Source organism: Haemorhous mexicanus, chromosome 30, assembly GCF_027477595.1.
Source record: "Haemorhous mexicanus isolate bHaeMex1 chromosome 30, bHaeMex1.pri, whole genome shotgun sequence".
Taxonomy (NCBI): domain Eukaryota; kingdom Metazoa; phylum Chordata; class Aves; order Passeriformes; family Fringillidae; genus Haemorhous; species Haemorhous mexicanus.
In genome coordinates, this window is record NC_082370.1 from 4,452,278 (window position 1) to 4,475,782 (window position 23,505).

General features: G+C 53.1%; 1 protein-coding gene across 1 annotated transcript; it reads left to right on the forward strand.

The window, feature by feature from the left end:
- Nucleotides 1-490: 490 nt before the first annotated feature.
- Nucleotides 491-23,056, forward strand: CDS2 (CDP-diacylglycerol synthase 2). Its single transcript, XM_059870716.1, has 13 exons — nucleotides 491-570; nucleotides 8,293-8,435; nucleotides 9,360-9,456; nucleotides 9,895-9,992; nucleotides 10,375-10,514; nucleotides 11,683-11,741; nucleotides 13,009-13,091; nucleotides 13,803-13,890; nucleotides 15,441-15,509; nucleotides 16,377-16,529; nucleotides 17,752-17,871; nucleotides 18,666-18,769; nucleotides 19,414-23,056. The coding sequence occupies exons 1-13, from the start codon at nucleotides 508-510 to the stop codon at nucleotides 19,541-19,543; spliced, it is 1,347 nt and encodes a 448-aa protein (XP_059726699.1). The 5' UTR covers nucleotides 491-507; the 3' UTR covers nucleotides 19,544-23,056.
- The last annotated feature ends 449 nt before the right edge of the window (nucleotides 23,057-23,505 follow it).

A 23,505-nucleotide genomic window follows, 5' to 3' on the forward strand; every position in this document is an offset into this window, starting at 1 on the left:
CACCGCGCGGGTTACACAGGCCCGCGTCCTGCCTTGCTGCGCAGCGATGGCGGCAGGGCCGGGTCCCTGCAGCGCCACCGGTCCCGCACACGGGGCCTGGCCGTACGGACGGCTCGGTGGCGCGCCTCTCCTCGGGCACCGTGTGCTGACCGAAAACCGGCCATAACACAAGCCCGCTTGTCCCTAAAGACAAACCCCTCGCGCTTCTCCCAGCGCCCGGGAACCTTCCCGCGCACTTTCTCGCGCCACACATCATGGCGCCCCTCTCCATCCGGGTACCCCTGGGCGCGGCCATGCTTCTCCCCAAAGCCCCGCCCCTCGCCCAATCCCACCTCTCCCATTGGCCGCTGGCGCCACGCGCGCCCCGCCCACCATTATCCGGGCACGCCTGGGCGTGGCCACCCCCCGCGCGCCCCGGCCCCGCCCCCTCCGCCCTATTGGTGGGCGGCGGTTTTGCCGGTGCGGTGTCGCCCCCTGGCGGCGGCGGCGCGGCGCGGCGGGTCCGGCATGAGCGAGGCGCGGCTGCGGGCCGGGCGCGGCCCCGGCGGGGCCCGCGACCCCCAGGACAAGGTGGGGAGCGGCCCGGGGCCCTCAGGGGGCGGGGGGCACCGGGAGAACCGGGCAGCGCCGGGGGGCGCGGGGCCTGCGCGCCCTGCACGCCGCGGGGTCGCTGCGGCCCGCGGTGAGGCCGCTGTGAGGGCCCGGGGCTGCCCCGCGCTCGGGGAGCTCGCCCCGGGCTCCGGTTATTCCCCGGGGGAGCGGATCCCGCTCCCGGGGCTGTTCGGAGGAGCGGCCCCGGGGCCAGGAGGGCTGGGCGTGGAGCGGGTCGGGGCAGGGCTCCGGTGGGGACAGCGCGGTGCTGCCAGGCCGGCCCCGGGGGTGGTCGGGGGGGTAAAACCTGCCCTGAATCATCCCCGGGGCATGACAGGGGCTTCAAAACCTGCCCTGGGACCCCCCGAATCATCCCCAGGGAATGACAGGGGCTTCAAAACCTCCCCTGGGACCCCCCGAATCATCCCCAGGGAATGACAGGGGGCTTCCAAACCTGCCTTGGGACCTCTAAATCATCCCTAGGGAACGATGGGGGGTCCAAACCTGCCTTTAGGAAGAGTTTGGGATGTTATAAATCTTTCCCAGGGAATGAGGGGGGTCCAAACCTGCCTTTAGGAAGGGTTTGGGATGTTATAAATCATCCCTAGGGAATGATGGGGGGTCCAAACCTAACCTTAGGAAAGGGTTTGGGATGTTATAAATCATTCCTAGGGAATGAGGGGGGGTCCAAACCTGCCTTTAGGAAGGGTTTGGGATGTTATAAATCATCCCTAGGGAATGATGGGGGGTCCAAACCTAACCTTAGGAAAGGGTTTGGGATGTTATAAATCATTCCTAGGGAATGAGGGGGGGTCCAAACCTGCCTTTAGGAAGGGTTTGGGATGTTATAAATCTTTCCCAGGGAATGAGGGGGGTCCAAACCTGACTTTAGGGAAGGGTTTGGGATGTTATAAATCATTCCCAGGCAATGACAGGGGAGTTCTGAACTTTCCCTCTAGGGCAGGGTTTGGGACCCCCAAAATCATCCCTCGGGAAGGAGCTGGGGGTCCCAAACCCCTCAGGTTCCCTTAGGGAAGGGTTTGGCACCTCCTGAGCCATCCCAGGGACCCTCCTGGTTTACTGAGGGCTGGCATTGCCTTTCTGCAAAGGGAAGAGTTTCCTTTTCAGGCAGGAGAGGCGCGGGGAGCAGCCCTGGCTGTGTCCCTGTGCCATCCCTCCTGCTCCAGGTCACTCTGTGAGTCATTTGTCACCTTTGTCATCTCTGCTGCTGCACCTCCCCAAAGAGGAGGGGAGCAGGAGGAGTGAGCAGTCGGGGGGACTTTGTAAATAACATTTGCAGGCTGGCAGGGAGCAGGAGCTGCAGGGAGGAGCAGCTCTGGCTGTGCTGGGGGTTGATGCACTTGGCTTGGGACTGCTCCACCAGCCCCCAGCAGCAGCAAATGGATGTTTTCTCCATTAGTGCATGCAGGGTGCAGCTCTGAGCAGCATGGAATCATCAGGCAGAGCACTTCTGCAGTTCTAATGCGATTTTAATGTGGTTTTAATGCCAGTTAAACACCTGCTGGAGGCTGTGCGGGCAGGTTTGAGGGACCTTCGTGGTGCTGCTGTGGTCTGGGACAGAAGTGCTGGGAATTGTCACCCCGGGGTGGCTCTGGGGGCTCTGCCTCCCTCACTGGAGCTCTGTGCCACTGGGGAAGGAGCTCTGAGGTGGCTCCAGCTGTGCAGGGGGTGAGACCCTGAGGTGTGTTCCTCTCAGCTGGGGTTTGCTGTGCAGCAGAAAACCTTCAGGGAGTTTTACATTCCATTTTTTGTGGTGGGATGTGGAGGACTGGCAGGGCTGCTGCACAACAAACGGGCTGGGATTGGCTTTAGCTGCCCCTAAAGGAGGTCAGAGGACAATCCTGTGTCCCTAAAGGAGGGCAGAGGGCAATCCTGTGTCCCCAGAGAGGTCAGAGGACAGTCCTGTGTCCCTAAAGGAGGGCAGAGGGCAATCCTGTGTCCCTAAAGGGGGGCAGAGGGCAATCCTGTGTCCCTAAAGAAGGTCAGAGGACAGTCCTGTGTCCCTAAAGGAGGGCAGAGGGCAATCCTGTGTCCCTAAAGGAGGGCAGAGGACAATCCTGTGTCCCTAAAGGAGGGCAGAGGGCAATCCTGTGTCCCTAAAGGGGGGCAGAGGGCAATCCTGTGTCCCTAAAGGTCAGAGGACAATCCTGTGTCCCTAAAGGTCAGAGGACAGCCCTGTGTCCCTAAAGGGGTCAGAGGTCAGCCCTGTGTCCCTAAAGGTCAGAGGACAATCCTGTGTCCCTAAAGGAGGGCAGAGGGCAATCCTGTGTCCCTAAAGGAGGGCAGAGGACAATCCTGTGTCCCTAAGGAAGGTCAGAGGGCAATCCTGTGTCCCTAAAGGTCACAGGACAATCCTGTGTCCCTAAAGGAGGTCAGAGGACAGTCCTGTGTCCCTAAAGAGGTCAGAGGACAGTCCTGTGTCCCTAAAGGTCAGAGGACAATCCTGTGTCCCTAAAGGTCAGAGGACAATCCTGTGTCCCCAGAGAGGTCAGAGGACAGTCCTGTGTCCCTAAAGGTCAGAGGACAATCCTGTGTCCCCAGAGAGGTCAGAGGACAATCCTGTGTCCCTAAAGGTCAGAGGACAGTCCTGTGTCCCCAGAGAGGTCAGAGGTCAGCCCTGTCATCTCCCCACCCTGCTTTCCGTGCTCGGAGCCTTCTGAAGGACTGCTCTGGTATTTCCTCCCAGCTCTGGCCTGCAGTGCCCTTACGAGAGGGGGGAGCCTTCCCCCTGTGCTGCTCCTCGTAACACGCTGGGAGTGAGCCAGGAGGGGAGCACGAAGCAGTGACATGTTCCCAGGCAGCCAGGAGCAGCTCCTCCGCGGTGCTCAACGTGGTGTTTTGTCATGGAAACAGCAGAGAACTCCCCAAAACTGCCAGAACTCCCCAAAACTGCCAGAACTCCCCAAAACTGCCAGAATTCCCCAAAAGTGCCAGAACTCCCAAAACTGCCAGAACTCCCCAAAAGTGCCAGAATTCCCCAAAAGTGCCAGAATTCCCCAAAAGTGCCAGAATTCCCAAAAGTGCCAGAATTCCCCAAAAGTGCCAGAATTCCCCAAAAGTGCCAGAATTCCCAAAACTGCCAGCTGCAGCTGCAGGGAGGATTCCTGGCAGCTGATCCTGCTGGAACCCTGGCGTGCTGCAGTTGGGGTTTGCTGCAGGGCTGCATTTCCTGCCCTGGGGTGCTGCAGTTGGGGTTTGGTGCAGGTTGCATTTCCTGCCCTGGGGTGCTGCAGTTGGGGTTTGCTGCAGGTTGCATTTCCTGCCCTGGGGTGCTGCAGTTGGGGTTTGCTGCAGGTTGCATTTCCTGCCCTGGGGTGCTGCAGTTGGGGTTTGCTGCAGGGCTGCATTTCCTGCCCTGGCGTGCTGCAGTTGAGGTTTTGCTGCAGGGCTGCATTTCCTGCCCTGGGGTGCTGCAGTTGGGGTTTTGCTGCAGGTTGCATTTCCTGCCCTGGCGTGCTGCAGTTGGGGTTTGGTGCAGGTTGCATTTCCTGCCCTGGCGTGCTGCAGTTGGGGTTTGCTGCAGGTTGCATTTCCTGCCCTGGGGTGTTGCAATTGGGGTTTTGCTGCAGGGCTGCATTTCCTGCCCTGGGGTGCTGCAGTTGGGGTTTGGTGCAGGGCTGCATTTCCTGCCCTGGGGTGCTGCAGTTGGGGTTTGCTGCAGGTTGCATTTCCTGCCCTGGGGTGCTGCAGTTGGGGTTTGGTGCAGGTTGCATTTCCTGCCCTGGGTGCTGCAGTTGGGTTTTGCTGCAGGGCTGCATTTCCTGCCCTGGGGTGCTGCAGTTGGGGTTGGGACTGAAGAATACAGACAGGATACAGACAGGAGGTTGAAAAGATAATAATTAAAAAGATAATAACTCCTGACTCTTTCCAGAGCCCTGGCATGGCCATAACTGGGCAATAAATCAAACCAATCACCTAAACCCAATAACCAATCACCTGCTGGATAACCAATCCCCCAGCACATTCCAAAGGGAGCAGCAGTCAGATCTTTGTTGTTTTCCTTTCTCTCTGAGGCTTCTCAGCTTCCCCGGAGAGAAACCCTGGCCAAAGGGGTTTTCCACAAAGGTGGCAGTGGCAGCCTGGCCCAGCAGCACCTCTGGTGGGTGGCCCTGCTGTGCTCCTGCTGTGTCACCCTCGGAGCCCTGCCAGCCCGTTTGCTGTGACAGGAGCCCTGGAGGCTTCTGGAAGGAGCTGAGTGCTGGCAGGAGGGCCTGGAGCAGGGTGTAAACAGCAGGATCTGCTCCTTGGGCTCCTTGCCACTGGAGAGGCTGCTTTCCCTTCGTGCTGCTCTGCCCCAGGCTGCCTCGGGAGGTGCTGGCTTATTTTTTTCAAACTGCTGGGCAGCACAAAGTCTCCAGGGGAATGAGGCAGCATCTGTTTGCTCTGCTCAGGGAGCTCCTGATCTTCCTCTGAAAATCCTGGGGTTTTTCCTGGATTTCCCTGAAAAGTCCTTTTCCTGGTGTTGCACGCACTGGCTGAGCCCAGGGGATGCTCCTGGTGCCTGTTGATATCTGAGAGTGGAAAATCATGGCATGGTTTGGCTTGGGAGAGACCTTGGCACTGACCCAGTGCCACCCCCTGCCACCATCCCTGTCACCCGTGCCTCTGCTCCTTGTGGGGACCAGGTTGGATGCCAGGATTTGTTTGAATCCCAAGGTTTGGTCATGTTGGAGGTTGCAGGGCTCCCTCTCCTTCCCTGTGTGTGCTCCCATCAAACCCCTGAGTTGTTTTTCCTGTCCCTCAGCCCTTGGTAGGAGGTAAAATGAGGAGGTTTTATTTTTTTCCTCATTCTGTTTTGGAAAAGTCTGTGTGGAGGAGCTGAGGGTCAGAGGGCAGCAGCCTTGGCCTGCTGCAGCTCTCATCCTGAGGACAAAAATAACTTTTTCCTGCAGGAAGCCCAGGGCTGAGCAGTGCTGCAGAGCTGTTTGTGCTCCCAGAGCAGCAGATGGAAATGGCTCTGCAGGCTCCAGCTCCACCTCGCCGGGGCTCCCTGGGCCCTCCTGCTCCTGTGCTCTGCCCAGAAATGCCACCAGGGCCAGCAGAACCCTCCCAGAACAGCCAGAACATCTCCAGCCCTGCGGGGTGCCCTGCAGGTTAAAGAGGGGAGAGGAATGGGGCAATTCCCCCATGTAAATCAGGAATTAAAGCCCCTTCTGGAAAACATTGAGGTTCTCATGACTGAGGTTAAAGAGGGGAGAGGAATGGGGCAATTCCCCCGTGTAAATCAGGAATTAAAGCCCCTGCTGGAAAACATTGAGGTTCTCATTACTGAGGTTAAAGGGGAGACAGGAATGGGGCAATTCCCCCATGTAAATCAGGAATTAAAGCCCCTTGGTGGAAAACATTGAGGTTCTCATGATGGAGGTTAAAGAGGAGACAGGAATGGGGCAATTCCCCCATGTAAATCAGGAATTAAAGCCCCTTCTGGAAAACATTGAGGTTCTCATGACTGAGGTTAAAGAGGGGAGAGGAATGGAGCAATTCCCCCATGTAAATCAGGAATTAAAGGCCTTGGTGGAAAACATTGAGGTTCTCATGATGAGGTTAAAGAGGGGAGGGGAATGGAGCAATTCCCCCATGTAAATCAGGAATTAAAGCCCCTTCTAGAAAACATTGAGGTTCTCATTACTGAGGTTAAAGAGGGGAGAGGAATGGGGCAATTCCCCCATGTAAATCAGGAATTAAAGCCCCTTCTAGAAAACATTGAGGTTCTCATTACTGAGGTTAAAGAGGGGAGGGGAATGGGGCAATTCCCCCATGTAAATCAGGAATTAAAGCCCTTGGTGGAAAACATTGAGATTTTCGTTACCGAGGCCGCAGGGTTTGTGTTAATTAAGTTAATTGCATTTGCTTTGATCCTGCAGAGGTGCTCTTGGTCCCCCTGTTCCAGCTGTCTGCTCTGCTGCCTGGAAGAGCAGCTCCATTTCCCTTTCCAGCATTTATTTGGTAACATTTTCTGTCACAGCTTTTTGTTCAAGCCGGGCAGGGAGTCTGAATCCAGCAGTGCCTGGCTCCAGGGAGAGTGCCTCGATAATTCTGGGCATTGCTGGGGCTGATTTCATCTGCCAGCCCTGGCTGCTGGACTGGGATCTGTGCTGGCAGAGGATTTTTGGCAGGCAGAGAGCAGGCTCGTTTCTATGGCAACTGGGATGATGGCGTGGATGTTGGTGTGACAGAATCCATCTCAGTGTGAGCAGAAATGTCTCCCCACCCTCTGGAAGGAGTGGAGCTGTTTAAAGAGAGCTCAGACAAACTCAGTTTTCTGTGTCTCTCTCCTTCAGGATGGTGAAATATCTGCTGACAGAGGTTGCTCAGAGCTGTGGGTTCTGTGAATAGGGAAAAGGAAAAGTGAGCAGGAGTCTGGATTTTCCCAGCTCTGCCTCTCAGGAGAGGCAGCCCTGGCAGAGAGTTGGGGTTTTACTCTTCCTCCTCGTCATGCCTTGTGCAGAAACCAAGGAATTGGGATAATTCCCACCTTGATTCTCTTCCTGCATTCCTTTTCCCATTATTCTGAGCTCTGCTCCTCCCTGGCAATCACCTCTGGCATCACCCAGGTATTTTTAGCTGCCCCCCTGGCCTTGTCTGATTTCAGAGCCTGGCCCGCAGCCACTGACACGTCCCAGCTTTATTCAGTAATTGATTAATTATTCCAGGGGGGATAATTACCTTTTCCTGCTTTAAAGAAGGGAGCAGCTCCAGCCCTGCTGTGCTGCACCCAGCACATTTGGCTGGTGTGGAGCTCTGCAGACAATGAGCCTTCATCCCCTGGAGCCTCCTCGCTGTGTGCAGAGCTGCCAGCCTTTGCCAGCTCAGCTGCCCCTGTGCTTTTCCTGCAGGCAGGGGCACTTGCCAGGGAGTTGCAGAGGGCATGGGCTCTGCCTTGCTGGGTGCTCCCAGAGTGGCTTTTCCTTCCTTTCCTTCCTTCCAGGAGCAGGATGGAGCTGAAATCAGGGGCCAGCTCTGCAGCTCTGGGCTTGACTCTGCTCAGGGGCTGGGTCAGAGGGAAAAGTGCCCCTGGGAAGAGCCAGGGCTGCCCTGAATCCCCTCCCCAGCCCTGGCAAAGCTGCCCCTGCTGGGTCTGTTCAGCCCCAAGCACAGGACTTTGCCCAGGGCTGGGTGTGCAGCAGGGCAGGCAGGGCAGGGTGTCCCTCTGCAGCACCTGCAGCTCCTGCTGCCCTCAGGGGATGCCTGGGCCTGGGTGATAAGCCATCCTCTTCCTCCTCAGCTGCCTGGGGATCAGCTCAGTGCTATTTTTAGTGTCCTCAAGCAGGCAGCACTTCCAAGTCTGTCTGCAAGCCTCGAGCCTGCCCACTTGGAGACCTTTCTTCTGGCTGATTTGGGCAGTGCTACATTCTCTGAGACCTGCCTGGGGATTGGGACCTTGTCAGAATTCCTGCTAACAAGCCCTGGAGCCCTGGGAGATGGCCATTAATCAACCTGGAGGCATCTGAGGCTGTGCAGGGGGAGCAGGCCCTGTTCTGTGCCTGCTCTGAGGCTGAGGGACCATCAGAGCCCTCCTGGATGCCACTGAGCCACCTCAGGGTGTCTCTCATGTGTTACCCCTGGGTAACACCCAGGATTTTCCTTCTCCCCCCTCTCTGGGGCAGAAGCAGAGGCTGGTGGGTGTTGGGGCCAGCCCAGAGTGGCTGCTGAAGGTGCTTGGCTCTCCTTGTGCTGCAGGAGTCAGAGTCTGAGAACAGGCTGGATGGAGAGACAGCGTCAGACAGCGAGAGCAAGTCCGAGTTTGGGGGCTCCTCCCCAGTGCCCACCTCAGATGACACCCCAGAGGTGCTGAACAGGGCCCTCTCCAACCTGTCCTCGAGGTAAAAGCACTCCCTGGCTGGGCTCTGTCCATCCTGTCCATCCTGTCCATCCCTGTCCATCCATCCCTGTCCATCCATCCCTGTCCATCCATCCCTGTCCATCCATCCCTGTCCATCCATCCCTGTCCATCCCTGTCCATCCATCCTGTCCATCCATCCCTGTCCATCCATCCCCTCCATCCCTGTCCATCCATCCCTGTCCATCCATCCCTGTCCATCCCTGTCCATCCCTCCCTGTCCATCCCTGTCCATCCCTGTCCATCCATCCCTGTCCATCCATCCCTGTCCATCCCTGTCCATCCCTCCCTGTCCATCCCTGTCCATCCCTGTCCATCCCTGTCCATCCATCCCTGTCCATCCATCCCTGTCCATCCATCCCTGTCCATCCATCCCTGTCCATCCATCCCTGTCCATCCATCCTGTCCATCCATCCTGTCCATCCATCCTGTCCATCCATCCCTGTCCATCCATCCCTGTCCATCCATCCCTGTCCATCCATCCCTGTCCATCCCTGTCCATCCATCCCTGTCCATCCCTGTCCATCCCTGTCCATCCATCTCTGCCTGATCAGGGCCCTCTCCAGCCTCCCTGAGGTTTCCCAGCAGGAGGCAGTGAGGGTTCCACAGCAGGGGCCATCTCCCCGTGCAGAGCAGTGTGGAGGGGGAATGGTCCCCATTTCCTGGGAATTCACCCTGCAGCTGCTGCAAGGGCTGGAAAGCTGCAGAGCAGGAGCTGGGGCTGCCCTGGCCCATCTCAGTGCCCTGGGGGTGCTCAGCTCTGCAGCCAGGCCTTGGTCAGCACTTCGAGGTCTCTGCACCACGGAGGGGGAATTTGGGGTTTGCAGGGCTGGCTTTCCTTCCTGAGTTGTTGGGCTGCTTTGCTCTGCCTTGTCTTCCTCTGATGTTTTCCTTGTCTCTGGCCCAGATGGAAGAACTGGTGGGTGAGAGGGATCCTCACGCTGGCAATGATCACCTTCTTCTTCATCATCATCTACCTGGGCCCCATGGTCTTGATGACAATAGTGAGTGCTCCAGGGGTGTCCTGACCTGGCCTGCAGCAGGGGAGGTTCTGGGGAGCTCCAGCCTCGTGGTCAGAGATCCTGGATTCCTCTGCCTTGGAGGAAGCCTGGGGGGAATCTGCTGGTCAGGGCTTGGGACTCACACAAGGGCGTGTGTGCAGAGGAGAGGGGAGGGAGAAACAACATCCCAGGTGGGGCTGGGAGGGAAAGGAGGGATTGGAGGGAAAAACTCCATCCTGAGCTTCCCCTGGGAGGGAAAAATGCCATCCTGAGTTTTGCACGTGGGATTGGAAGGAGAAATGCCACCCAGAGTTTCCCAGGTGGGCCTGGGAGGCCCCTGCAGGGCTGGTGGCAGGTGCTGGAGGAGCTGGGGCTCTGCAGGTGCCCGTTGCTGTCTCCTGGAGGGCAGAGGGGCTGATGCCTGCTGTCCTTGCTGTGCAGGTGATGTGTGTGCAGATCAAATGCTTCCACGAGATCATCACCATCGGCTACAACGTCTACCACTCCTACGACCTGCCCTGGTTCAGGACACTCAGCTGGTGAGTGAGGGCACCCACCTGGGCACCCGCCTGGGCACCCGCCTGGGCACCCGCCTGGGCACCCACCTGGGCACCCACCTGGGCACCGCCTGGGCACCCACCTGGGCACCCACCTGGGCACTGCCTGGGCACCCACCTGGGCACCCACCTGGGCACCCGCCTGGGCACCCACCTGGCCTCTCAGCTGGCCAGGTGTTTCCTGCTGTGTGTGAATGGTTTCTCCCTCCCAGGTATTTCCTGCTGTGTGTGAATGGTTTCTCCCTCCCAGGTATTTCCTGCTGTGTGTGAATGGTTTCTCCCTCCCAGGTATTTCCTGCTGTGTGTGAATGGTTTCTCCCTCCCAGGTATTTCCTGCTGTGTGTGAATTATTTCTCCCTCCCAGGTATTTCCTGCTGTGTGTGAATTATTTCTTCTACGGGGAGACGGTGACCGATTATTTCTTCACGCTGGTGCAGAGGGAGGAGCCCCTGAGGATCCTCAGCAAATACCATCGCTTCATCTCCTTCGCCCTCTACCTCACAGGTGGGCACACCTGGGCACGCCTGGGCTGGGCATGGCGTGGCATGACACATCTGGGCACACCTGGGCTGAGCATGGCATGGCATGGCACACCTGGGCACGCCTGGGCTGGGCATGGCCTGGCATGGCACACCTGGGCACGCCTGGGCTGAGCTGGGCATGGCACAGCACACCTGGGCACACCTGGGCACGCCTGGGCATGGCACGCCTGGGCACGCCTGGGCTGAGCATGGCATGGCATGGCACAGCACACCTGGGCACACCTGGGCTGCAGGGGGAAACCTGCCCTGAGTGCAGGAAATCTCCTCTGCTCCCCAGGGATGCTGGAGGTTACAAATCTTTCTGTACTAGTGGGAAATCTTTACAATGAGGAGAAAACACCAAAATCTTCATAGCTTCTTTATATATTGAATATATTTATAGTTGTTCGTTCTATTTAAATATAATTAATAATTTATTTAAAGATATGCTTTGCATTAAAAATATAATAATATATATTTATATGTAATATATATTTATAGTTTTATGTTTTATTTTTATTTAAATATAAAATATTTTAAATATATATTTTATATTTAAAAACATGTAAGTATATATAATATATACTTACATATTCATATAGTATATATAAAAAGTATATACTTATATGAACATATAAGTAGATATAATATATACTTATATATTCATATAGTATATATATATTCATATATATAATATATAATAGTATATACTTATATATTAATATAGTATATATATATTATATATACACAATATTCATGTAGTATATATAATATGTACTTATATATTCATATATATACTTATAAATATATATTATATATACTTTTATGTATATATATTCATTTAAATATAAATTAATATTTTATTTAAATATATTTCTGTATTTTAAAAGTAAAATATTACATATTTTATATAAAATAAATATATTTATATAGAATATATACCTATATATTTATTTACATATAGAATAATATTTTACTTAAATATATATTTTATATTAAACAATGACACAATGAAATACATACTAAGGAACTCTAATGAAGAATTATTTTATTCCCAGCAGTGTGATGGCCCCAGTGCTGTGTCCTGCAGGGCAGAGCAGCAGTTTGGGCTCTGCAGTTGCAGCTCTGACTCTGCTCCTGTCTCTCCTCAGGGTTCTGCATGTTTGTGCTGAGCCTGGTGAAGAAGCACTACCGCCTGCAGTTCTACATGGTGAGCCTAGAGCAGCATGGTCAGCCTGCTGAGGCTGAATTTGGGGCTTGGGGAGCTTGAACCCGGGGGTTGGTGAGCTTAAACCCGGGGTTTGGTGAGCTTAAATCCAGGGGTTTGGTGAGCTTAAATCCCAGGGTTTGGTGAGCTTAAATCCCAGGGTTTGGTGAGCTTAAATCCCAGGGTTTGGTGAGCTTAAATCCAGAGTTTGGTGAGTTTAAATCCCAGGGTTTGGTGAGCTTAAATCCAGGGTTTGGTGAGCTTAAATCCAGGGTTTGGTGAGCTTAAATCCAGGGTTGGTGAGCCTAGAGCCCAGGGCCTGCTGAGGCTGAATTTGGGGCTTGGGGAGCTTAAACCTGGGGGTTGGTGAGCTTAAACCCGGGGTTTGGTGAGCTTAAATCCAGGGTTGAGTGATCCAGTTGGTGAGCTTAAATCCAGGGTTTGGTGAGCCTAAAGCCCAGGTTTTGGTGAGCTTAAATCCCAGGGTTTGGTGAGCTTAAATCCCAGGGGTTGGTGAGCTTAAATCCAGGGTTTGGTGAGCTTAAATCCAGGGTTTGGTGAGCTTAAATCCAGGGTTTGGTGAGGTTAAATCCAGGTTTGGTGAGGTTAAATTTGGGGTTTGGTGAGGTTAAATCCAGGGTTTGGTGAGGTTAAATCCAGGGTTTGGTGAGGTTAAATCCCAGGGGTTTGGTGAGGTTAAATCCGGGTTTGGTGAGGTTAAATTTGGGGTTTGGTGAGGTTAAATCCAGGGTTTGGTGAGGTTAAATCCAGGGTTTGGTGAGGTTAAATCCAGGGTTTGGTGAGGTTAAATCCGGGTTTTGGTGAGGTTAAATCCAGGGTTTGGTGAGGTTAAATCCAGGTTTTGGTGAGGTTAAATCCAGGGTTTGGTGAGGTTAAATTTGGGGGTTGGTGAGGTTAAATCCGGGTTTTGGTGAGGTTAAATCCAGGGTTTGGTGAGCCTAAAGCCCAGGGCCTGGTGAGGCTGAATTTGGGGGTTGCTGAGCTTAAATCCAGAGTTTGGTGAGGTTAAATCCAGGGTTTGGTGAGGTTAAATCCGGGTTTTGGTGAGGTTAAATTTGGGGTTCAGTGGGTCACTCAGACCCAGCCTTCCTGCTCAGATCCTCCTCCAGCACTGAGATGTTCACTGGGGGGTCCCGGGGCTGGTGCAGAACAACTCAGCACAAGAGATCCTGTCCTGCCTCTCTGGCCAATTAACAAAGAACAGTTAATTAATGAATTAATGAGCTCTGTGAGGGGTCCTCTCTTGCAGTTTGGCTGGACCCACGTGACGTTGCTGATCGTGGTCACCCAGTCCCACCTCATCATCCACAACCTCTTTGAAGGAATGATCTGGTGAGTTTGCCCTGCTCTGGGTTGTGCAGCCTGCAAAAAAAAATCTGTCTTCCTAGAATCCCTGTGTATATATGAAATAAATAGAAATTATTAACAATTTAGCAATAATCAATAATTTAATAAAATACTTCGTTAATATCAGTATCAATCAAATTAAATAATTAATTATATAATGCATGTGTTAGTTTATTAATAACTTTTTATCAAGAAATAATTATTTTTAATTAATTAAAAGAATAAATAAGAATAAAAGAATGAAATTAATTACTTTTTATTAATTAATTTATTAACAAATTAAGTATTATTTAAATAAATATTTTTGCTCTATCTATAAATGTAATCTATTTTTTAATCAATACAAATTTTTACTCTATTAACTTTATTACACAATGCCACTGTTACTTCTTACTTAACCAATCACTTGTATTTTTCACTCTGCATATTCTTAGCACAATGCATCTTTCACAATTCTAATTCTCTAAAACCCTCAATCTTTTTGCAAAATTATATTTGGAAACTTGTCCAAACTTGTTCCTGGCTCAGTCTCTCTCTCAGCAGTGCCATCTCTATTCTGTAGCTTCAGTCAGTACTTATTTAAAAATCCAGAATAAATCTTGGAACGGAGTGTTTATTTAAATGCTCTTGATTTCTGTGAATTATTGCAAACATCAGGAGTAGCCAGGGACTCTGAACGTGCTGCCTTCCCTGCAGGTTCATCGTGCCCATCTCCTGTGTGATCTGCAATGACATCATGGCCTACATGTTCGGCTTCTTCTTCGGCCGCACGCCGCTCATCAAGGTCCGCGCTGGGGATGGGACTGGGGGGACTGGGGGGACTGGGACTGGGGGGGAATGGGACTGGGGGGAATGGGGGGGACTGGGAATGGGGGGACTGGGGGGACTGGGGGGACTGGGATTGGGGGGGAATGGGACTGGGGGGACTGGGGGGGACTGGGAATGGGGGGACTGGGGGGACTGGGGGGACTGGGATTGGGGGGGAATGGGACTGGGGGGACTGGGGGGATTGGGACTGGGGGGGAATGGGACTGGGGGGATTGGGGGGATTGGGGGGATTGGGGTTGGGGGGATTGGGGGGATTGGGATTGGGGAAATGGGGATTGGGGGAATGGGACTGGGGGGATTGGGGGGATTGGGGGGATTGGGGTTGGGGGGATTGGGGTTGGGGAAAATGGGACTGGGGGACTGGGGGGAATGGGATTGGGGAGATGGGACTGGGGGGATTGGGAATGGGGGGTTTGGGGGATTGGGACTGGGGGGATTGGACTGGGGGGATTGGGGTTGGGGGGATTGGGGGGATTGGGGAAATGGGGACTGGGGGGGATTGGGATTGGGGGGATTGGGGGGATTGGGGGGAATGGGACTGGGGGGGGAATGGGGGAAATGGGATTGGGGAAATGGGGGGAATGGGGTTGGGGGGGATTGGGGGAAATGGGACTGGGGGGGAATGGGGGGAATGGGATTGGGGGAATGGGGATTGGGGGGAATTGGGAATGGGGGAATGGGATTGGGGAAATGGGGATTGGGAGGAATGGGGGGAATGGGATTGGGGGAATGGGGATTGGGGGGTTTGGGGGGGAATGGGGACTGGGGGGAAATGGGACTGTGGGGATTGGGGGGGAATGGGGACTGGGGGGAATGGGGATTTGGGCTCCTCTGGGCTCCCCCAGCTCTGCTCTGGGGCCTCTGTGGGGCTGAAGCAAATCTCCAAATTAAACCTTCATCCCACTCTTTGAGGCTGAAATTTAATTTAATTTTATTTTATTTTATTGAATTATATTGAATGTAATTGAATTGTATTGAATTGAATGTAATTGAATTGTATTGAATTGAATGTAATTGAATTTTATTGAATTGAATTTAATTGAATTTTATCGAATTGAATTTAATTGAATTTTATTGTATTGAATTTAATTGAATTTAAATTCAATTCAATAAAATTCAATTACATTCAATAAAATTCAATAAAATAAAATTCCATTCAATTTATTTTATTTTATTTACTTTAATTGAATTTAATTGATTTTTATAATTATTTTCTAGCAGGGATAAGCAGATTTTTACTGTTACGGGGTTTTATTTTCATGAGAACTGACTAGAACAACTTAGCTAGAGCAGCAAGGCCTGAACTGTGTTTTACAACAGAGTTTTGGCTTTTTAATAAAGTTTTCCCTGTGTTGACATCCAGCCATGGCTGAACCATTTCACACCGAGGTGTTGGGGCACTTCTGACCAAACTCCTCTGTGTGGCCTCAGCAGCTCACAAGTGAGGAAGTATCAATAATTAGAATGTTTTTTAATATATTTTTATTGCTCTGCTCTCTCTGGCAGCTCTCCCCAAAGAAGACCTGGGAGGGTTTTATTGGAGGATTTTTTTCCACTGTTCTGTTTGGGCTGCTGGTGAGTGTCCATGGTGGAGCTTCCTCCACTGCAGCTTTCCCTTCTTAGGGTTCTCTTTAAAAATGCACTCAGGCTTGAATCTCTGTCAGGTATTTCACCTTTTCTTCCTGACAGGGTTTGAATCCCTCAAAGTTTTAACTTTTCTTGCTGCCCTGAATCTCTGTCAGATATTAAACTTTTCTTGCTGACAGGGTTTGAATCTCTGTCAGATATTAAACTTTTCTTGCTGACAGGGTTTGAATTTCTGTCAGATTTTAAACTTTTCTTGCTGATAGGGTTTGAATCTCTGAGCTTTCTCAGAGCTCCTCTGTCTCTCTGTTCAGAGGATATGTGATTACCACAATTCATCTCCTTAATGAACCTGGGAGAGCTTGGGGCAGTCACATTTTCTGAAAAATCCCTTTGCCCAGGATTTCTCACCTGGGAAGCTGAGAAGCCTCAGAGAAAAAGGAAAGCAATAATAATTATCTCATTTGCTTTTCCTGTGTTTTGCTGCTTTGGAATGTGTTTGATTGGTTATCCAGCAGGTGATTGTTTGATTGGTTTTGTGGGAATTGTTTTGATTTATTGGCCAATTATGGTCAAGCTGTGTCAGGGCTCTGGAAAGAGTCACGAGTTTGCATTATTATCTTTTTAGCTTTCTGTAACTCTCCTTTCTGTATTCTTTAGTATAGTTTAGTGTAGCATTCTTTAATATAATCTAGAACCATAAAATAATACATCAGCCTTCTGAGAGCATGGAGTCAGATTCATCGTTCCCACAAACTCAGTAGGAGCTCTTCCCTCTCCCTCACCTCCTTGCACAGCCTTTCCCCCTGACAAACCCCTGAGGAAACACAAGTTCTGCTTTTTCCCCTTTTCCTGGAGCTGTCCTACGTGATGTCGGGGTACCGCTGCTTCACCTGCCCCGTGGAGTTCAACAACGACACCAACAGCTTCACCGTGGACTGCGAGCCCTCCGAGCTCTTCCAGCTGCAGGAGTACAACATCCCCGTGCTGCTGCACTCCGTGCTGGGCTGGGTAGGGCTGCCCTGCTCCCTGCCCCTGCTTCTGGGGGTGGGAGCACCCAGGGAGGGCAGGGCTGGGCCACAGCAAAGGGGGAGCAGGGCTGGGTTTGGAGATCCCAGAGGAATGGTCCCAGATCTGCTGGGACATGAGCCCAGAGATCCCAGAGGAATGATCCCAGAGATCCCAGAGGAATGATCCCAGATCTGCTGGGACATGAGCCCAGAGATCCCAGAGGAATGATCCCAGAGATCCCAGAGGAATGATCCCAGATCTGCTGGGCCATGATCCCAGAGATCCCAGAGGAATGATCCCAGAGATCCCAGAGGAATGGTCCCAGAGATCCCAGAGGAATGGTCCCAGAGATCCCAGAGGAATGGTCCCTGATCTGCTGGGCCATGAGCCCAGAGATCCCAGAGGAATGATCCCAGAGATCCCAGAGGAATGGTCCCAGAGATCCCAGAGGAATGGTCCCTGATCTGCTGGGACATGAGCCCAGAGATCCCAGAGGAATGATCCCAGAGATCCCAGAGGAATGAGCCCAGAGATCCCAGAGGAATGGTCCCAGATCTGCTGGGCCATGAGCCCAGAGATCCCAGAGGAATGGTCCCAGAGATCCCAGAGGAATGGTCCCAGAGATCCCAGAGGAATGGTCCCAGAGATCCCAGAGGAATGGTCCCTGATCTGCTGGGCCATGAGCCCAGAGATCCCAGAGGAATGATCCCAGAGATCCCAGAGGAATGGTCCCAGAGATCCCAGAGGAATGATCCCAGAGATCCCAGAGGAATGGTCCCAGAGATCCCAGAGGAATGATCCCCAGTCTGCTGGGCCATGAGCCCAGAGATCCCAGAGGAATGATCCCAGAGATCCCAGAGGAATGGTCCCAGATCTGCTGGGACATGAGCCCAGAGATCCCAGAGGAATGATCCCAGAGATCCCAGAGGAATGGTCCCAGATCTGCTGGGACATGAGCCCAGAGATCCCAGAGGAATGGTCCCAGAGATCCCAGAGGAATGAGCCCTGATCTGCTGGGCCATGATCCCAGAGATCCCAGAGGAATGATCCCAGAGATCCCAGAGGAATGGTCCCAGAGATCCCAGAGGAATGGTCCCAGAGATCCCAGAGGAATGATCCCTGATCTGCTGGGCCGTGAGCCCAGCTGAAAGCCGCTGCCCTGCGGCCTGGGGGCAGGGAGGAGGGCAGGCCCTGAGGAGCTGCTGTGCTGTTTGTGCTGCAGAGGACCGTGAGGATGTACCCCTTCCAGATCCACAGCATCGCCCTGTCCACCTTCGCCTCCCTCATCGGGCCCTTCGGCGGCTTCTTCGCCAGCGGCTTCAAGAGGGCCTTCAAAATCAAGGTGAGCATGGGGGCTTTGGGGGGCACAGAGGGGGTTTTGGGGGGCACAGAGGGGGTTTTGGGGGGCACGGAGGGTTTGGGGGGCACAGAGGGGGCTTTGGGGGGCACAGAGGGGGTTTTGGGGGGCACGGAGGGTTTGGGGGGCACGGAGGGGGCTTTGGGGGGCACGGAGGGTTTGGGGGGCACGGAGGGTTTGGGGAGCACGGAGGGTTTGGGGAGGTGATGGAAGTTTTGGGGAGGGCATGGAGGTTGTGGGGAAGTCCTGGAGGTTTTGGCTGGGTCCTGGAGGTTTGGGGAGGAGACACACAGTGGGTGCTGTCCCTCCAGGCAGTCCCAGAGCTCCAGGGAAGGGAGGTTTGCTCAGACACAGATAAAATGCTGGAGCAGGATCTGGGCTTTTTGACCAAAAGGGAAGAGACCTTAAGGCTTTAACTGTGATATTCCAAGCCCTGTTGTGGTGCAGGTAGGGGAAGGAAGAGCCAGGCAGGAAATTTTGCAATCTGAGGTTTCTCTTGATGTCTTGCAGGCTGGTTTCACATACAAACAGCCTGTGCTCAGTTAGGATGCCTTGAAGGGCAAGGCAGGGTGGCAGCAGATAAACATTTTAAACATTTGCCTTCCCTGACCTTTGAGCCTCGCTGAGCCTCATAAAGGAGAAACTTCCAGAAGCAGGGAGACATTAACCCAAAGTTCCTTGGTGTGGCTTTGGAACTGGGGCGGGGCTGAGTGAGCTGTGTGGGGCAGCAGAGCAGCAGATGCTGGGAAGGGCTCAGTGCCACCTCTCTGCCCTGCCAGGACTTTGCCAACACCATCCCAGGCCACGGGGGGATCATGGACCGCTTCGACTGCCAGTACCTGATGGCCACCTTTGTCAACGTGTACATTGCCAGCTTCATCAGGTAACAGTGGCCAGTCCATGCTTGCTGAAGGCTGATCCATCTCTCTGCTGTTTAATTGTTGTTAGGAAACCCGTTGTATTTACAGACAGTTGTGGTACAGGCACACCTACGAAAGCACTAAAACCTGGGAGGGTTTTCTTGGAGGGGTTTTTTCCACTGTTCTGTTTGGGTTGCTGGTGAGTATCCATGGTGGAGCTTCCTCCACTGCAGCTCTCCCTTCACAGGGGCCAGTGTTCTGTGTAAGAATGCTCTCAGGTTTGAATCTCTGTCAGATGTTTCACCTTTCCTTGCTGCCCTGGTTTGAATTTCTGGCAGATATTTCACCTTTCCTTGCTGCCCTGGTTTGAATCTCTGGCAGATATTTCCCCTTTTTTTGTTGCCCAGGTTGAATCTCTGGCAGATATTTCCCCTTTTTGTGCAGCCCAGGTTTGAATCTCGGTCAGATATTAAATTTTCTTGCTGCCCTGAATTTCTGTCAGATATTTCACCTTTTTTTTGCTGACAGTGTTTAAATCTCTCTCAGATATTTCTCTCAGAGAGATTCAAACCCTGTCAGCAAAAAAAGGCTCCCAGGGGGATGGACAGCACAGCAATGAACGTTCTGGTGGGATTGCAGCCTTTGTGACCCTGGTTTTGTGTTCCAGGGGCCCCAACCCGAGCAAGCTGATCCAGCAGTTCCTGACCCTGAGGCCAGAGCAGCAGCTGCACATCTTCAACACTCTCAAAGCACACCTGGTGGACAGGGGAGTGCTGGCCAGCCTGGAGGATGCATAGGCAGGAGCTTGGAGCAGGACTGAGAGCACACAGGCCTCCTCCAGGGAGTTCCCTGATTTAAGACAATAACAAGGCCTCATTTCACTGTAACTTTTCTTCCTTTCTTGGTAAATGTTTGCATTTGTGGTTTATTTTTTTTTTTTTCTAAATAATATATTTATAGAGCTTTGGTTCAAACGAGCAAATGTTGGGTTTGCAGCTGAGGAGGAGGTGAGGCTGGTGGAGCAGGAGGGGGTGGCTGTCCTGCTGGACTGCCCTGGCCCTCCAGCTCAGGGGCAGCTCTGGGACCCTCCTGCTGTGCTGGGGTGCAGTGGGAATCGTCCCAGGGCAGATTGCTGCCTGGGGGAGTCTCCTTGCACAGGGCAGAGGATGCTGTGCTGAGCCCACTCCCCTGCAGCTGCTCTCACCTGCTGCTCCTGCAGTGCCTCTCCCATCCCCTCCCTCCTGGCCAAGCAGATTTTTGTGCCCACTCAAAGCAGGAGCAGGCTGGGCACGAGGGGTGCAGGGAGTGGCAGCTGTGTGGGAATGTGGGACCTTCAGATTCCTCCAGAACTGATGGAAGCAAATGAGATTTAAAGAGCACTGAAGTTTCACTGAGCAATTCCTGCCAGGTGAGAACAGCTTTCCAACACCTTGGTTTGCTTCCCCCATTAAATAACCTCGAGGAACCACACTTCTTCATTTCTCCAAGCTTGGAAACCCCACCCTGGGATCTTTGAAGGAGCCTGGGGAGCAGTTTCCAGGCAGTTTCCCTGCTGGGTGGGCTCCAGCTGCAGCTGGGGGTTTTATTTTCTTTCAGGGATCATGTCTTGTTTGTTACTTGAGTTGTAGAAGTCGTGCTGCTGAGTTTACCAAGGTCTGTGTTGCATTTCAGTCTGGGTTCATTTCTCTGCAGGCTTCTGTCCTGCTTTGCTCACGGAATCTTGTCAGAAGTAGTTTGTACTTTAGAGCTGCAGGTTTTATGGAAGTACTTTCCTTTATTTTGTCATACCTTTTTTATTATTTAAAAATGAGAGAGCCCGAAAGATTGTAAAACTTTCCTTTTCTTCTTTTTTTGTGACCAAATAGTGAAAATATTCCCATTTACACCTTGTGCAAACACGAGGTGACTCTGATTTTCCTTCTTTCCATAGTTTGTGCATGGGAGAGAGAAACTTTACCTTGTTTTAGCCCAGGGAACGAGTGACAGGGAGAGCTCATACAGAAATACATTGGCGTTTTCAAGCAGTTGCTGCCACAAACCTTCAGCCACACGTGAGCCCTGCACCTGCTTGGCATCAACAGAGAACAAACCACCTGAAAAGGCCCCAAATTCAGAGCTTTTCACACCCTGAGTGTGTGTCAATACACAGCAGAGGTGCCAGCCCCTCTCCTGCGTTGCCGTGGGGCTGGGCTGGCTCTGCTCCCTGGGCAGGTGCTGGGTGGAAAGCCCAGGCTGCACACGAGGCTCTGCTCTCACAAAGCAGAGTTCTGCCCTGAGCAGTCCAGCAGTGGCTTTGGTGCTGGTGTGGATTTCTCTGTGCTTGCTCCCTTGCAGCTGCAGTCAGGTTTGTTCATTTCTGTCCGTGGAGCAGATGCTGGTGCGAGCCCTGACCCTGCAGAGGAGGGTGGAGGTGCCTCCAGCTGGCCTTGCCCAGGGCAGGGCTGGGGCCTGAGGGCAGTGCCAGGGGGGCTCCTGCCCCTCGCCCAAACCCCAGCAGGAGTGACAGTGTTGATAAATATCCCAAAGCTGTGCTCTGTCCTTAGTGAGAAGTCCCTCTGGTGGGTTTTTAGTCTCCTGCTCGTCTGCTTTAACCCTTTAGTTCCTCTCCTGCTGTGAGCAGCAGGGCAGAGCTTTGCTGGGGCAGGGCTGTCAGTGCTGGCTGTGGGCACTGGAGGGCAAAGCAGCTCCAGGGAGCAGCTGAGAGAGCAGCTCTGCCTGGGGTGGCTGCCCTGCCAGAAATGTCCTGGTCAGAAATGAATTTCCTGATCAGAAATGAATTCCCTGATCAGAAATGTCCTGGTCAGAAATGCCCTGATGAGAAAATTTCCTGATCAGAAATTAATTCTGTGATGAAAAATGTTCCTGATCAGAAATTAATTCCCAATGAGAAAATGCCCTGATCAGACAATTCCCTGATTAGAAAATTCTCTGATCAGACAATGTCCTGATTAGAAAATTCTCTGATCAGACAATGTCCTGATTAGAAAATTCTCTGATTAGAAAATGCCCTGATCAGACATTCCCTGACCAGTTTTATTCCTGCCCCCTCCCTCCAACGGGCTGCTCCTCACGGGCAGAGCTGCCTGGGAAGGGTTTCCTGCATGGAAAAAATCCCCTAAAAGCCATGGAAGAGTGGGAACAGTGGAGGCAGGAGGGGGGGAGGGAGCTGGGCTTTGGGGTGGTTTGCAGGTCGTGCAGCTGAGCTCACAGGGCTGGGAGCCGAGTTGGACCCTGGGTTTGGGATGGAGGGGGTTAAATCTTGTCCCCCCTCCTTTGCCGTGGGCAGGGACCATCCTGCAGGTGTGATGGGGCCTGGGATGGGGAGCTTGGGAAGGATGGAAGCTGCTGGCCTGGCTTTGGCTGTTTCTGATGCCCAGGGATGTGCAGCAGCCCCCGTGGCCCTGCAGGGCCCTGGGGATGCTGAACTTGGGGAATTTTGGGGACAAAGTGACCCCAGGGACAGGGCAGGTCTGCAGGGCTGGAGCTCAGCCTGGCACAGAAAAGAGTTGAGAGCAGGGAAAGTGCAAAGGTTCAGAGCAGAGCAGGAGAGGGGAGCTGCTGCCAGCTGGGAGGAGGGGACAGGACCCCCTGTCAAGGTCCCAGGCTGCTCTGGAGCCACCAGTGTCCCTGGCCAGCAGCCAGGGAGGTGACAGTGCCCATGGGGATGGCACACTGGGCACCCCCAGGTGTGTTTTGGGTTTGACACGGGTTTGACCCACGGCTGGGCCAGACCTGTGGACACCTGGGTGGGAATTGTGCTTTTCCCTGCCTGGTTGTAGCCCAGGTGGGGCTGGCCCTGCTCAGGGAAGCACCAGAGCTGGGATCAGCCTGGGTTAAACAGAGTTCCCAGGGTGAAACAGAATTCCCTGGGCTCAGCAGTGCCCCTGGGCTGAGGGGCAGCTCTCCAGTGGAGCTGGGATCCTGCAGCATCCCCCAGAGCTGGGCTGTGCCCTCCCAGTGTCCCCTCCTGGGAGTGTCCCCTGTGTCCCCTGTGAGCAGGGAGCCCCCAGGCCTGGCTGGGGGGTCCTGCCCTGTCCCCCTGCCCTGTCTGGGTGCTGGGTGGCCCCCCCAGCCCCCCTGGGGACAGCTGTGTCCCCAAAGCCCCGTGGCAGCTCTGTGCTCCTGTGCAGCCCCTGCTCTCCAGCCCTGGCTGTTCTTTCTCTGTGCTTTGGTTTTGGTTCCAGTTCTAGCTGCACACGTAGAGTTGCCTTCCTTTGACCGAATGTTCGAATGTGAAATATTGTATATTTTAAAGTATTTACCCTATTTATATACTGTATGTTACTGTTAAATAAATATAAATTCCATTACCTGGGGGGGAGTTTCATTCAGCGCCGTGGCTGCTTCACGTTTTCCACACTCACATTCCCTGTTCCCTGCCCTGTGCTCTCCTTCCTCAGGGATTGCCTGGAGAAAAATATTCAGCAATGTTCAATAGTCAGCAATGTTCAATAGTCAGCTACATTCAATATTCAGCAATATTCAGTATGCTGGGAAAATGCAGATTCCCCCTGCTTTCCCCCCATCCTGTGCCTGTTTAATTGCATTTCCAGAGGGAATCCTGCTGTTCTCCTGAGCTGGGGCTCCTGGGGTGTCCCAGAGCAGGTTTGGGGTGCCTGGGCTGAGCTCTGAGCTCTGCTGGGCCCAGCCTGGGCTGAGCCCAGCTCTGGGCTCAGGCAGAGTTTCCGTTCAGCCTCGTGACATCCTGCCTGTGACACAGCTGGGAAAGGGCTGCTCCAGAGCCAGGCTGAGGAAAAAG